The sequence below is a fragment of the Limulus polyphemus genome, unplaced genomic scaffold, assembly GCF_000517525.1.
Source record: "Limulus polyphemus unplaced genomic scaffold, Limulus_polyphemus-2.1.2 Scaffold943, whole genome shotgun sequence".
Lineage (NCBI taxonomy): Eukaryota > Metazoa > Arthropoda > Merostomata > Xiphosura > Limulidae > Limulus > Limulus polyphemus.
The window spans coordinates 227,164-242,651 of record NW_013666553.1 but is presented as its reverse complement, the minus strand read 5'-3'; the positions used below and the strand labels follow the sequence as shown (position 1 = coordinate 242,651).

General features: G+C 32.0%; 1 protein-coding gene across 1 annotated transcript; it reads right to left on the bottom strand.

Annotated features, from left to right (window-relative positions):
* Positions 1-2,154: 2,154 nt before the first annotated feature.
* Positions 2,155-12,422, bottom strand: LOC106461360 (protein NPC2 homolog). Its single transcript, XM_013921179.2, has 4 exons — positions 12,141-12,422; positions 4,706-4,816; positions 3,689-3,864; positions 2,155-2,388 (listed from the first exon to the last, which is right to left on the bottom strand). Exons 1-4 carry the CDS (start codon positions 12,241-12,243, stop codon positions 2,305-2,307), a joined length of 474 nt encoding a protein of 157 aa, XP_013776633.1. The 5' UTR covers positions 12,244-12,422; the 3' UTR covers positions 2,155-2,304.
* Between the last annotated feature and the right edge of the window lie 3,066 nt (positions 12,423-15,488).

Genomic DNA, 15,488 nt, shown 5'->3' with positions numbered 1-15,488 from the left:
CACCACAATTTCAGAAGTTTTATTAAAAAGATTAATTTCGTTGATAATAACAAATGTACAACATTAATGTACATTATTAAAATGAAAAGTAACATTTCTCCATTAAGGAAAAAATGTTATAAAATAAGGTCCCATTATTTTTAAAATTTTTCATTGATTGTCTATTTTATAACATTTTTCATTTTGGTGTGATATAAAGCTGTTATTGACTTATTTCTTAAAAAATAGTGGACACATACACTAAATAAACTTCTTTCTAAGAGACCCAATTGTGACAAATCAGTCTTAAACTGTGGGAGGAGTTTTGTGGACATACCTACATTAGCTTCTTATACATATAATTATATTTGTATTATACTTTTAAAAATTTATTTATAAACTTCTACCACTTTTACTGTAAATGCCACCTCACTAGTAGCTCAATGATAGGTCTGAAGGCTTATAACTCTACAAACAGTGTTTCGATACCTGTTGTGTGCACATCATGGATAACCCATCTTGTAGTTTTGTGCTGAACAATAAACAAAAAACGTAAATGCTGCTCCACCCTGGTGGTTCAGAGCACAGATAGCCCATTGTGTACCTTGTGCTTAATAATAAATAAACTTCTGTATATAATTTGAATAAGAACTTTATACAAAGAAACTAAAAGGAATTTTTTTTCAGTAATTTTTCATTATCGACAACTTGTCTTTGTTTCAAGATCATTAATGGTAGAATTTTGCATAAAAACAACCACCAAGATTTGATTATACACACTAGATGCTCGCCCTCCAGTGGCGGACTTACAACACTAGAAACCAGGTTTCGATACCCGTGATGGGCAGAACACATAGTCCATTGTGCTTAACTTCAAACAAACAATCATTCCGCTCGTCCTTGTTTTTAAATATTATCAAAAGTTCAACGATTTTGTTCTTAATATTTGTTTTCTAGTTTCAAAATAATAATTTTGATAAATTCTGAATATGCGCACGTTTTATCTCGGGTTGAAAAAGTTTGTTACAGTATTTTGTGCAAACCTATACAAAAACTATGTGGGCATAACAGTCCTTTCCTCAGTGATGGGAAAAGTTTAGTCTATCAAGTTAAGTTACTTCATTGATTTTAGAAAGGTTAATTGTGTTGCACTCTTGGTTTCACTTGGAGCCAAAGCTCTGAGCTACATATACCGCCCACCACGAAAAGTAATTGTTCGGCATTTCTGTCACACTAAGCGCCGCTCAACAATAACATATGGTAAATCTACGTTTTTATTCTCTAAGTTACATCACATTTTGAAATGTGAAAGATAAAGTGATTATTTCCTAACAATTTAATGAAGAATATCCTGCTTGTAAAATAAAATTTGGCATGAACATTATTCATACCGGTTCTCCTGTCATTTCAAAAGTTAATATTGGGGTCTGCCTGCATGCACAGCTTTACAAATGCAGAGCAGGAAGCAGCCTTGGTAAACAGTAGAAAGATGAATGCTCAGACATACACCATGGTTTACAAAAAAAGCTGAAGTGTTGTTTTTATTATACAACATGTTATTAATAAAAACCACACTTCAGCTTTTTTTTTCAATTGCACGAGTCAGAAATACAACACTGGCTCAAAGGTCTGACTGAGTGTGTTGTTTAAAAGATAAATGATCAGATATTTATTCAAGATGATTAAATACAACACTGGCTCAAATATCTGACTGAGGGTGTTTAAAAGATAAATGATCAGATATTTATTCAAGATGATTAAATACAACACTGGCTCAAAGATCTGACTGATGGTTGTTTTAGAATATGATAAATGATCAGATATTTATTCACAAAGATTAAATTTCTCATTTGACAAGATTAACTTTCAGTTAATAAAGATAACCAAGAAATGCTTTAATATAAATCCAATATCATGGGTTTGTAATAAATCAATGATTTGCCATTACAGAGAACTGATAACACTAAGAGAAGTGTATTTCAGTTCTTTTTTACCACTTGAAATAGTTTTCATATGAACGAGTAATTTTCTTTCTCCACTTATTGTTAAAATGACATCTTTATTAGATAAGAGATTAACTACAAACTCCATTCAACTCTTGGGTAGATATCATTAAAGTTATCCGTGTGTGCATTTCAGTTATGGTATATATAAATAAAACAACAACAACTGTCGTAACAAAGATGAAAAATACACATTTATTTCAATCATGGTCCAAAAATATATTATGGAGTTGGATTAACAATTAGCATTATACATATTGCAACTATTTATAATTATATTATGTATAATCTACTTATATCTCAAATAGATGCTTCCAAAATGTTACTCTATCTTTGCTGGGACTGTAGCACAAATGATATCTTTTCCATTGTCATCCTGTAGTTCCCATTTGACATCAACATCCAACTATAAAAGATTCAAAACTTGAGTTAAAATCATTTAGAATTAAACTAAGGAAAATTATTGCTGTTACTTATTCACAAAACCCTAACAAATCTTGCAAATACACTTCCAAGTCATGATTCCTAAGAAATGCACATGAAGAATAATTCAATATATTAATGCATGACTTTAAATTTGTAATAATGTAGCAGTTATTGATCTAATTTCATTTCCAGTAATAAAACTAGATAAAAAAAAATATGTTTCAAAAAGTTGGCACTTCAGAATTTATTGGCAAAATACAAAGTTGAAGTTTTTAATATCTAAATTCCTTAAAAGTATGCAAATACCCACACATTCCTAGTGTATATTTGGACTTTTCATATCACATGATTAATTGCAAATATTAATCAATGAGTACAAAATGCTAGTAAATAGATTACTTTGCATGTACTATATGCAATTGATTTCTCTGAAGCAATGAAAAAACAGTACTTCTTTTGTTGACATCAGCAGTCACATGACATTTCTCTGCAATTTAGATCATATTGTAGAGTTCAGACTATATAAAATAATTTTAATACACAACTTTCCCACTTGCATTTATAGACATGATTTCCAACCTGTGGCTTGCAGACACTTAAGTAAAGATAGTTTCCATATTATAGTTAAATAAAAAAGTGCTACTAAATTTAATTAAATGAAAATAATGTTTTATTTGAAAGTTTCATTAACTTACATACTTATGTCAGTGCTAATTTTATAATCTGTAGGATCAACTTCTACAAATAGACCTACTGTATTGTCCCTAGTTAATGTCCTCTCTCTAACTATTGTCCCCATGTTATTTTTTTATAAGGCTTACCTTGTGTGGCAGCAATAGTAATAAAACATGTAATCTACTTTTATTACCATAATTTTGATTTGAAAAAAAAAAAACACTTATTAGCATTGAAATAAACAAATTACATATGAAAAATAGAACTTCACAAGTACTATATTTAGCATGCACACCCCATCGCAGTTTGCAATGCCCCCTATTAGAGTACATGGTCACACAAATTGTCTTGGGTCCATGAATAGGTTTTTGAGGGGGAAAAAAGGTTGAGAACCACATGCTTATACCACTAGACAGTCAACTAATTTTGGCAATTGTCAATTAAACTGTTATTCTGACATTTTTAAACAATGTTTCCCCTGTATTATATTTTATGTATGTCACCCCTTAGTAAAGTAATAGGCTTAAAAATCAATGTCAATAATTTTAAATCAGCTTTTGTTTAAATCAAACATGTATTGATGTTCATATTATGCCTATACTTACTTTTGGATATGATTTCTTCACCTCGAGAGAATATGAAAAATCATATAATTTCCCATTCTTTACAGGACACTGGAGACCAGATGACTGACAGGCATTGGGGTTAGGGACTGGGAAGGGTAGAGGTACCCCTCCAATAACTCCATGGATGACAGTTATGACTTTGTTGGAATCTGTCACTACAATATTTGGTTTTGAAATTTAGAAAAAAAGTAAAAATAATTTAAAATACTTATTTCAATGAAAAAATATTATACTTGTGAAGTTATGACTAAAAATGAAAGACCTAAAACAAAAACTATTATTTTACCATGTTGACTCTTTAATGTTTTCATTCCTCAAGAAATAAAAGTGTAATATCTAATATACTTTATAACACAAAATTGAGAAGTAGTTTTAAACAACTGCAAAGTAATCAGAACTGAGAATAAATGATTTCTATGATAATGTAAAGTTAGCCTTTTATCATGGCATAACTGGTTACCTTATTTGAACCTTGTAAACCAATAATGTATTTTTTAATGACCAAAGGAAGTTCAATACTATATAGTTTTCTTTCCCTGTTGAGTCTTTAGTGAAATGAGTAATTTCAGAATGATACGTTTTTCCATACACATGATATAACCTGACAACTACTTTAATGATGATTCATCAGAGCATCTATCCTAGTTATGAATTAAACATACATTGATTGATAATTTGTAAAAAAAAAATACATTCAATAATAATAATAATATACCCATACACTTAAAAACACATGACACGATCATATGTTTTAAATTTTAGTTCTTTGTTACACATGTTAATTTTCAATTTTAACAAACTTAGAGATCAAAATATATTTAAGATTGCAATGCTAGTGCATGAATTTTTTTTTAAACACGAATAAATAAAAGAACTACAAATGTTACAAATGAAGATACAACTTAAAACATTCCAAAAACACCAAAAGTTGTAACTGGAAAAATCAATCATATATTCCTTGTTAAATGTATAAGAACAATGTGTCTGTAAACTTACATGAATTAAAAGATACATTTAGGGAAACAGTGCTTCCACTTTTCAGTATACACCGATCTCCAGAGTCACATCCAGATACTACCAAGGACTGAATCTTACCAGAAACTGATCCTGAAATATTCATTGTATTGCTACAAGTCACATAATGTCACTAATTTATTATAACAATACTCAGTTTTGTCTATCCTGAAAATGCATGCTCATCTTATTATCTAAATGCACATCTTGATTTATGGATTATAAACATCTAACAATATTTAAAACTTCAATCATACTAAAATTTCAACCATTCTCCTTACAATAATCCTACCATACCTGCAATCCTCCTGGTTGCTCTCCTATGAACTTTCTTCAACAACTCAATATCCAATCTTAATTGAGGTGATTAAAAGTGAATACAGTAATCCAAATAAAGTCTAACAAATACTGTTTTACTGATCATGTTACAATCGGTCCAATTTCAAATGTGTACAGTGAAGCTGATGATGTCATTATGTATAATTGTTGACAGTTTAACATTAAAAATTGTAATAACAACAGAGGATGTACTTTGAAGCTTCATTAAATTTGAAATAGTTTAAGTTTTCAACAAATGTGCCAGGAAAAAATAATCACTATCTCTTTTCCATTTTTTATTTGAACGAGTGTAAAATAAAAATGGGGACTGACCTCATGACTAGTACGTGATCGATACATAATGTTATGTGACCTTTGTAAGCGAAACAAATTGTTGAGGTTCATTACCTAAATTCATCATTCATTTCAGCCATAAGTTAGAAGACTTTTGCTATCACTACCGAAAGATTTTTTTCTTAACATGTTTGCTGCCATGTGCCCCACCAGTGGGTCACAACCAACTTTTAATAGTGGACCATGTGACACACTGATGGGTCACAGACAATTATGCTTCAAAGCCAAATTTCCCTTGTGGCTTGTGAGGTTGGGACACTGACTACTTTTTGGCACCCCTTGAATGGCACTAGGATAGGAATTATTAATAATACTGGTGGCAGCAAATGTGTTAAACTGGCCTTATTAACAAATGCTCCAAAGTGTATCTTTATTGCGTATGTAATAATCAACTTTCCAACCTTAAAAACAAAAGGTGCAATGGGCAGTCAGTTATGACAATTGCCCATCTTAGTGATTCTTGTTTTATAACCATTTGCTTCCAACTAAAAAAAATCAAAGTATCTAGTTTTTATCATTCAGAAGCAATCCAACCAATCAGCCACAACTAAATTTAAGGTAACTACTTGGAGCTATGCATAGTTATAAATAACTGGACTGTCAAATGTTGAAATGGAATGCTCCATAGCTGTTCAATAGGTTAGGTATTTTTTAAATAGCTGTATATATTTGTTTACCACTTTTAACTTATAGTGACATCTCTGACAGTGACGTGCACAATTCAAACAATTGAAAAAAGCCCCTTGTGGAAAGTAATGGGATATTCCAAATTTCCAATCGCTCTGTACTCGTGCGTTCTTCAGCAACATCCCCATACAATTAGTTAATATAGAGTGCTGTACTAACGGGAACCATATGGCATATCATCCCAGAGAACTTCGCAGGAAAAGCCTGCGTAGAACTCCGGCAAGCACACAATGTATATTGGCTCGATAAGTAGGGTGCTGTTGTCGATCATTTGTTAACGTACGGTCTGTAAAGAAATGAGTGTACTGATCATTGTTTTTTTTTTAACTTTCTTTCGATCAGTGTATCAACTTATGTAAATAAATGAGAAACAGGCAAAGCTTGTTTAACTGATGATATTTATTCTATGGTGAATAATGTTTCGTGTCGAAAGAAAGACAAAAACGTACAGGGTCGTAATCGTAAGCATACTTACAAATCAGAAGATTGTTGTGAATAAAGTGGTATGGGTGGTGTTATTTTTAATTTCTCAGCAATCAGTTTACATCATCGGGAAATTCAACATATTCTATTGATTCAGATTGTCGCCTAATTATGCAATAATTGGCCCGATTCCGATTACAGAATCGATTACCAGTAAAACACTCCCAATAAGCACCTTATAGAAATGAAGATCTCCTTTGACTTGCACACTGTCTTTTTGTGTAAATAACCTAAAATCTCATAAGCACTATTAAACTTAAAACAAGTACTAACAAAACACAAATACTAAAAACCAAAATAAATTTATTATAAAACAGGTTTGTAAACAATTCTACATGTATACTTAAAATGTTTAATTTGTCTCAGGAGTAGATGTGCAGGAACAACTGGAATGGTCCTTGTTATCCACAATATTGTGCTAAACAATTCATATGAGTTTTACAAGTAGTCCAGTCACTCTTGGTTCAAGAGAAAGGATAATGAATATAATCAAGGGTTTGCTTCATGGTTTATTGATTTTTGTTTAATTTTCTATTTGGATGATCCACAATGATAAATATATTTCAAAGTCATATGGAGGTCAACTCATTACATTTCATCAAATAAACTGGATATTTATGATAACGTTTGCTAAATTATAGAAAGCAGCCTAATCAAATCCTTTAGTTTTTGAAGTGAAACTAAGAAAAAAAACTTTAATGTTCAGGATAGTATACAATAAGCTCTCCATGACTTTTACTATACATATCAGTGATTTAGGATTGGTAATCAATTCCATTAAAACAAATTGTTTTTCATACATTTTAAAATAGAATCATACAATAAATAAAACACTGAATAAACAAGTCTTATGCAAGTTACCAATAAAATCCTTAATTCAGACTACAAACCATTTATTACAAGAACACAACAGAAAAATGGAACAAAAAATGAAAAAAACATATATTTTACATACACATAAATAACCAAAAATAATTTTGTCAGAGAACAATTCTGAATTCACTAAATAAGCATTTCTGATGTGGGGTTCCAATGTTTAGACCTATTAAGATCACTCTTAATACTCAACTATTCCTATTTGTTTATCCCAGTCTTTTCACCCCCCCCCCCATTTTCTCAGGGGTAGGTGAATAGTCCCATTTTATCTAATATTGTGTTAAACAATTCAGATGAACTTTATAAGTAGTCCAGTCCACTAAAACTGTTAATCCTTCTCAATTTTTATTCATCCATAACTTTACACTACAGAGGAAAGATGCACAAGGTTTTTGAAGATTTTTTGTCATGGCTAAATAACATAAGGTTTTCCTAAGTACCTCTGGTTCCCTAGTATTGACTGTGTGTACAAACTTTTGAGGTTCTCTTAAACTAATGGCGAAAATCTTATCTTTTATACATCTGCATTACTCAAACTCTAAAGCAAAGCCTTTAAGTTATTAATAAATTTATCTTTCCAACAACAAAAACATATTTCCCAAAAATCTCTACAAAAATAAAACTTATTTTATACAATAAGAATATTCAAGTATAAAAAAAAAGCAAAGACTGATTTTCTGGCTTCAACCCAAGGGTGGGTTAAAACTAAATATAAAAGATCTGATTAACTTTCTGAAAAATTATGAATTTACATATAAATACTAAACCCTTTTTACTTAAAGTACAAAACAAATAAGAATTGAGTTTATTTTAATACAATGACACTAAATGTCCATTAACATTTCAATTATATTGGAAAAAAATTGTAAAATGTAACTATCATTATAATTGATAAACTTTGAGCAATATGTATAATTTTGCTTTAAAGAATGAGTAATACAAACTTCTAGACATAGATATGTGACTTACACAGAGTATTCATCAATTTTACAAAGCTTTGAAAATTTAAAAATAGATAGTGGGTAGAAAGATCAGCCAGAATGATGAATTTTACTTAGTGAATTGAATAAAGCTTAGCTAACTGACTGTCAATTTTCTCTTTGATAAACAACCAAAACAATATTAAATGATTCACATTTTAAACAAAATTGTTTTTTTTTTAAATATCAAATCATGTAAATTAGCATTAGTTATGTAAAATTAAATGTATGTATGTTTAGAATCCTAACTGAAATAAAGTATTTAAACAGGAAAACATTCCAACAATCAGATTTGAGAAGTGAGAGTATAAAGTCTGAATGCCAAATCTTCTTGTTAAAGTCAAATGACACATATTCCTACTTCTATAGTTCTCTCTCACATTGCTATTGAACAGTTTAAACATAAAGAATATATGTGCTGGCTCATATAAGCCCCCTTTGTGTCTCAAGTATCTTTGAAGGTGCATTTACACTGCTCATAGATACTACTTCAATTGGAGGATTATTCCATTCATCTTTGAAAGAAAAATAACTTCCTTAAATCCAATCTGGAACTCTGCATATATATTTTATACTGGTGTTCTCTAGTTATGGAATTATTAACTATAAAGAAACCTACAACATTTAATCCTTCTAGGCCTCTATAAATTTTAAAGGACTCAAGTAAATCACTCCTTAAACAACAGGTTCCAAGTGTAGTAAGGTGTAGTTTCAGTAATCTCTTTTCATAACAAAGATTACGATAACCTGTTACCACTTTAGATATTCTTTTCGGAACTTGTTCAAGTAGGTCTACATGTTTTTGAAGATACGGACACTATAATTGTTATAGGTGAGGTCTAATAAATTATTTGTACAACTTAAGCATCACGTTACATTTCTTATTTTGAATAGTTCTTATAATCCTACCTAAAACCTGATTTGTAGCTTTTGCAGCTTTAGCACATTATTTGCTAGCACTCAGATATTTGTGGATAATCACTCCTAGGTTAACAGATTTAATTACACTGTTTCCAAGAAAATAGTCATATTGTTCATTGTTGAACCCCAAATGTAAACATAGACTTTTCTGGATTAAAAAGCTCCTACCACTCAATTGACCGATTTAATATATTCTGAAGATCTTGTAGACAATCTGTATCAGCTACAATAAACTTTATCATCTGCAAATTTTGAAAGCCTACTTCAGACATTTACATCAATGTCATTAATATAAATAAAAAACAAGGTGGAGCCAAGCACTGACCCTTGAGGCACTACTTTTAACAGAAACCTACTCAGATGCTGTGCCATTTATAATAACTACCTGTTAATGATTATATAACCATTCTTGGATCCAATTAACCACTTGTGAAGATATTCCATTTACATAAAGCTTCTTATGTAATTTGGCATGGGGGAACCTTATCAAAAGCCCAGATAAATCATATCTACTAGGTAACCTTCAATGTATTTAGTCACTTCTTAGTAAGTAAATTAGTTAAACATTATCTCCCACTAGTAAAACTGATTCTAAATGTAAAATATTGGCATCCTTGATAATAGATTCAAGTAGTTTTATATATTTGACTTGTCAAGCTAACAGATCTATAATTTGAATGAAGTTTTCTAGAGCACTTCTTGAACAAAGGTGAAACATTAGCATTTTTCCACTCCAGCAGGACTTCAGATGAGTCCATACTTGCATTGAAAATTTCACTAAGAGGATAACTAAATTCATCTGCCACTTCCTTAAAAACTGAAGAGAATAAGTTGTTGATACCAAGTTCCCAATTACAGAGCTATTTTTGGACAATTTATGGTAATAGATCAACATTTTTCATCTATTGCTCCAAACAACCAATAAAAGTTCATACAGGATCTGGTATATTATCAAGTATTTCTTCAGTAAAGATAGAGTTAAATTATTCATATAAAATATTAGCTGTTTTAGTTTCATCTGTGACCACATTACCATCATCTTCAGCAACTGGGCCCACCTGTTTTTTGGTTTTAGATTTAGAGTTAACATATCTGCAATAAGACTTGTTTTCATTCAGATTGTTTCTTGGTCTGTCATAGCTCTTTTGTCATACAATTAAGTTGACTTTTGTACTGAACATAATCTAGATACTCTTTGGATTCACTATACCTCTTCTAAAGATAATGTTTCGTCCTTCTGGCAGACTTTCTGTCAGCACGTAATGATTTGCATCTGCTGAAGGGAAAATAATTTTAGAGATTTTAACCTCTCCTGTATGACAACCTTTCCACCCTAGGTATCATCCTAGCAGTCCTCCTCTGAACCCTTTCAAACAATTCAATGTCTGTCCTAAAGTAAGGAGCCCAAGACTGAACACAATACTCTAAATGTGGCCTAACTAGTGACTTACATTCAATATTTCTGTTGATACACTCTCAAATCAGATTCGACCAACTAGCAACAGCACACTGCTTGGATGGCTTAAGAGACTGATCAACTACTACCCCAAGAGCCTTTTCTTCAATAACATTGTTACACTTGGAAAACAAACACAGTATGAAAGAATTAGAGATAAAGGTGTATGTTCTTGAATACAAAGTACTGAAATAGGTTTCAAATTTAGTGTAAGTCTAAAATTTGTTGTTGTTTTATTTTTTTATATCTTTTACTTATTGTTATACTATTTTTTTAACAAAAGCAATTAAAATGTAAAAATTAGAAACTTATTAGGTTAGAAAACAAAAAATGAAAAAGAATAATAATAGTTCAAGCAAACTGGGTCACAGGAGAAGTTAGAGGGAGATCTGACTGAAGTTTGTTTGTTCAATTTCACGCAAAGCTACTTAAGAACTATTGGCACTAGCCATCCCTAATTTTGAAGTAATAGACTAGATGGAAGAGAGCTAGTCAACACCACATACTGCCAACTCTTGGGTTACTTTTTACCAACAAATAGTCAAATGGACTGTCACATTATAATACTCTCACAGTTGAAAGGTCAAGTATGTTTGGTGATGGGTTTTGATCCCATGACCAGCACATTGCAAATAGTGTGTCCCAACTTGATGACTACTTAGAGAATCAGATTGGTGTTTACATAATGAATGGGACAGCTGCAATGTGTTATCACTCAATACAGATTACTTCAACTCGACAGGTTTTACTTAAAATATAAAAATGCTTACGTGTATTGGATCATTTTTTATGTAAAGACTGTCAATGTTTAAAAATTGTTTAATGATATCATTTTAGTTCTTATTAAGAGAAAGATCAGCAGTTAGCTAGCTAAGCTTTAGTCTCTTCAAATGGTAAAGATTATAGTTCATAGTTTCAGCAGTCTCAGATTTAAACCAGACCCATAAAAATTAATACACAATTTTATGACATAATAGAGATTATCTATTTAGAACTTTGACACATTTTTCTGATATTGTAGATATCATAAAGGCAAACGTTTATTACAGTTCGTTACATAAATTTCAATTCAATAACCATGCTATGTACTGTACATTGTACACTACTACTAGTATGTATTACTACACAGTTAGACTCAGTTAAGAGTATAGTATTATTATTAGTAATACTAATAATACTAGCAATAGTAATTAAATTAAACTTCAGCATCAGCACAACACTAATTTAAGTAATTTTAACTAATTTTAAACTTAAAGTTAGGGTAAAACTTATTAGTGATCACAAAAGTTTCAAAAGAAAATCTCAGTTAAACTTAAAAAGTTTTAATAAGTTGAAAACTTACCGCAGTCTGTGTATTTAGTACTAGTGGCTGCTTTAGTCAAAGACAGTATAAAAGCGACGAGAAGACTAACAAAAACTTTTAAAACATTCCTATTCTTCATCATGTTATTTTAATATTAATATCTCTGACTTCACAAAAGTATTATTACTATTACTACTCTGTGTTGTTAGCTAAACACACAAGTGCCAATTTTCACTCAACAACGTCGAGAGTAATTTCTAATCGATATGAAACCTATATAACGTTTCCGATTTCTTTTATTTTCTAAAATTATCTCAGCTGTTAAGAAAACCCGATTTGAAATAAAAAAAACTTTGAAAACTTACGGAAAATAAATACTTCGTGCAAGTTCATAACAAATACTAATAACATAACAGTATAATATGTATAATGTGCAAATGATTAATGAATTAGAAACAGATAAGAGACCTGACAAATTTGCGTGAGAGTGACATACTTGGCTTTCCGAAACTAGTGGTGTACTCACGTTTTGTTAATTTTTTAATCATTAGTGTATGTTGTAACTGTTTTAATATATAAATATTAGTCAAAACAATGAAAGTACGATTTATATTAAATTTTCTTTTAACTGGGGACTAACGAAAGGAATTTATCGAGGACAATGTATAACATCAATTTATTTATTCTCTAGTTACAACGTCGGAAATGTTTTGTAGTTTCTTTACACACCCAAAACCTATTATTTCGTATTTCGTTTGTAAAAAAAAAAAAAAAAAAAAATATTTTCCATTAATATTTTGTCATAAAAAGTTACTAGTTCTGGCGCGTAATGCGTGTTAACCATTTTTGGACAGAATTTTCACCTGTGATGAAAAATGGATTCTCTATGCGAATATTAAATGCCAAAAACAATGGCTCAATCCTAGACGAAAACTACTTCCGACACCAAAACCTGGACTCCATCCACAGAAAGTGATGCTTTACATTTGGTGGGACATCAAAGGAGTAATTCATTTCAAACCCCTCAATCCACAGCAAACTGTCAGTGCAGAGATCCATAGTCAGCAACTGGAACATTTAAATCAAGCCCTTCATCAGAAACGCCCTTCACTCGTCAATCGGAAAGGTTTTCTTCTTCTCCAGAACAATGCACGTACACATGTGGCACGTTTGACGCAACATAAGATTATGGAGTTGTGTTGGAAAGTTCTCCCCCACCCCTCATAGTCTCCAGATATGGCACCATTAGGTTACCATCTTTTTCGTTTTCTGCACATATTGATGTCTCTCTTTTACTATGAGCAGAAGATTCATTATAACCTCTAGAAGGCGACTGTTAGTTCATCATCTTAAATGTGTCATTTAAGTACTGACAAGTAGAACTGGAAGATAAGAACATGTGTTGAGATGGCTCGTATTAACTTTTTCTTTTTGTTATGCCTGAATAATGCACCAACTTTTCTTAAAAACTGATAGAACTTGCACAGAGAGAACCACAATAGAATATAGGTATGTAGATAATATTCTAGTTTTTGGCCAGATGTTTCAAAATGTTGCTGAAAATCTGAGAATAGCACTTTGTTTGATTAAAAACATAAGCTTGAAAACTTTATCTGAGAATGTTTGTGCTTATTCATACTCGGATGAAATTTCTTGGTCGAATAGAAGGTAAGAAAAAATTGTCTACAAATCAGGCAAAAATCTGATTGGCTATTATCTGGCTTTAACCTGAGACCATATGAAAAGATTACAGTGTTCTATGTTTTGCATCATATTGTTACGACAGCGGAAGTCACGTGACGCTGGTAACACGCAATGAGTTATAGAAAGATCGGGGAACATCACCAATAATCCAGTATTTGTTAGGCGCCCTCTATTCTTGTATATAAGTGTGCCAGACAATTAATCGATGACAAAATCCCCAACATAGTTCTAAAAAACGCATCACCCAAACTTCTGACACATCTCACCAACATATACAATCTGTCACTTTTCTCGGGTTATCTCCCCCATGCATGGAAGTCAGCTCTTATCACAGTTATCCCCAAAAAAGGCACCCAATCAACAAATCCAAGCGATTTCAGACCCATAAGCTTAATTAACTGCACTGGCAAACTTCTAGAGAAAATTATAACGACAAGGTTATTATGGGTGCTAGAAAACAACAATACATTATCACACATCCAGAACGCGGGTCACAAAAACAGACAGACTGCTGACCACCTCGTTCGACTAATTGAAACCACATTTACAGGATTTAATAAACTACAGGCCACTATTGCCACATTCTTAGACGTAAAAAAAGCTTTCGACACGGTTTGGCACGACGGGCTCAAATACAAGCTAGTTAAATACCAAATACCCATAACTTTCACTAAATGGATTTCCAACTTCCTATACAATAGAACGGCGAAAGTTAAAATAAACACTTCAGTCTCACAACCATTCACGTTTAACGCAGGTACATACCGCAGGGGTCTGTCTTAAGCCCTCTGCTGTACACACTCTTCGTTAACGACCTACCACAGCCAACCACTCCCCTCACGCACGCCTCACAATATGCTGATGATATAGCCCTATGGAGCATCTCCTGGACCCCCCTCCCCCACTAGCAGCAAAGAAAGTACAAACAGCCCTTGACAAAATCACACAGTGGTGCAACAAGTGGAGAATAATACTTAATCCTACCAAAACACAGGCAATAATACTCTACCGCAGGTTAAACAAAAGACTCAAACGTGTCAAGCTAGCTAAATTAAACCTATACAATAACCCAATTTCATTCACTAAATCCGCCAAATTCCTAGGCATAACCATAAACTCTAAATTAACCTGGCACACGCATTTTAAAGAAATTTATAAGAAAATCAAAACACGAGTAGCTTACCTCCGCAAAATCAGTCACCACGCCCGCGGTTGTAGACCACAAATAATCATGTACATTTACAAAACATTTATTAGACCATTATTAGATTACGGCGCAATGATCACATGTAACATGAATAATAACCAACAGAAAATCATTCAAAAGCTACAAAACAAAGTAATACGATTTGCCTACCGACTCCCTCAAAACACACCCGCATGCTACGTCGAAAAACACACTTCACTACACACTATGCAAGACCGCATCTCCAAACTAGCCGTCAAATATTACAAAAAATCAACAGAAATACTCACAACTTACTGTTTTTTGTTTTTTTTTTGCCTAATCAATACATTATTCAGTATCATTTCAGGTTCTCATCACCTCACTGAATTTGGGCACTAGCCGGGCTTTTATTTGGTCCCGACTAGTGAAAGTGGGTTTTCTCGGGGTACTCCCGCCCCCCCCCCACCATCTAATTCTCAGGCATTGGATCCGTAGATCCCAGCCTCGGCACCTTG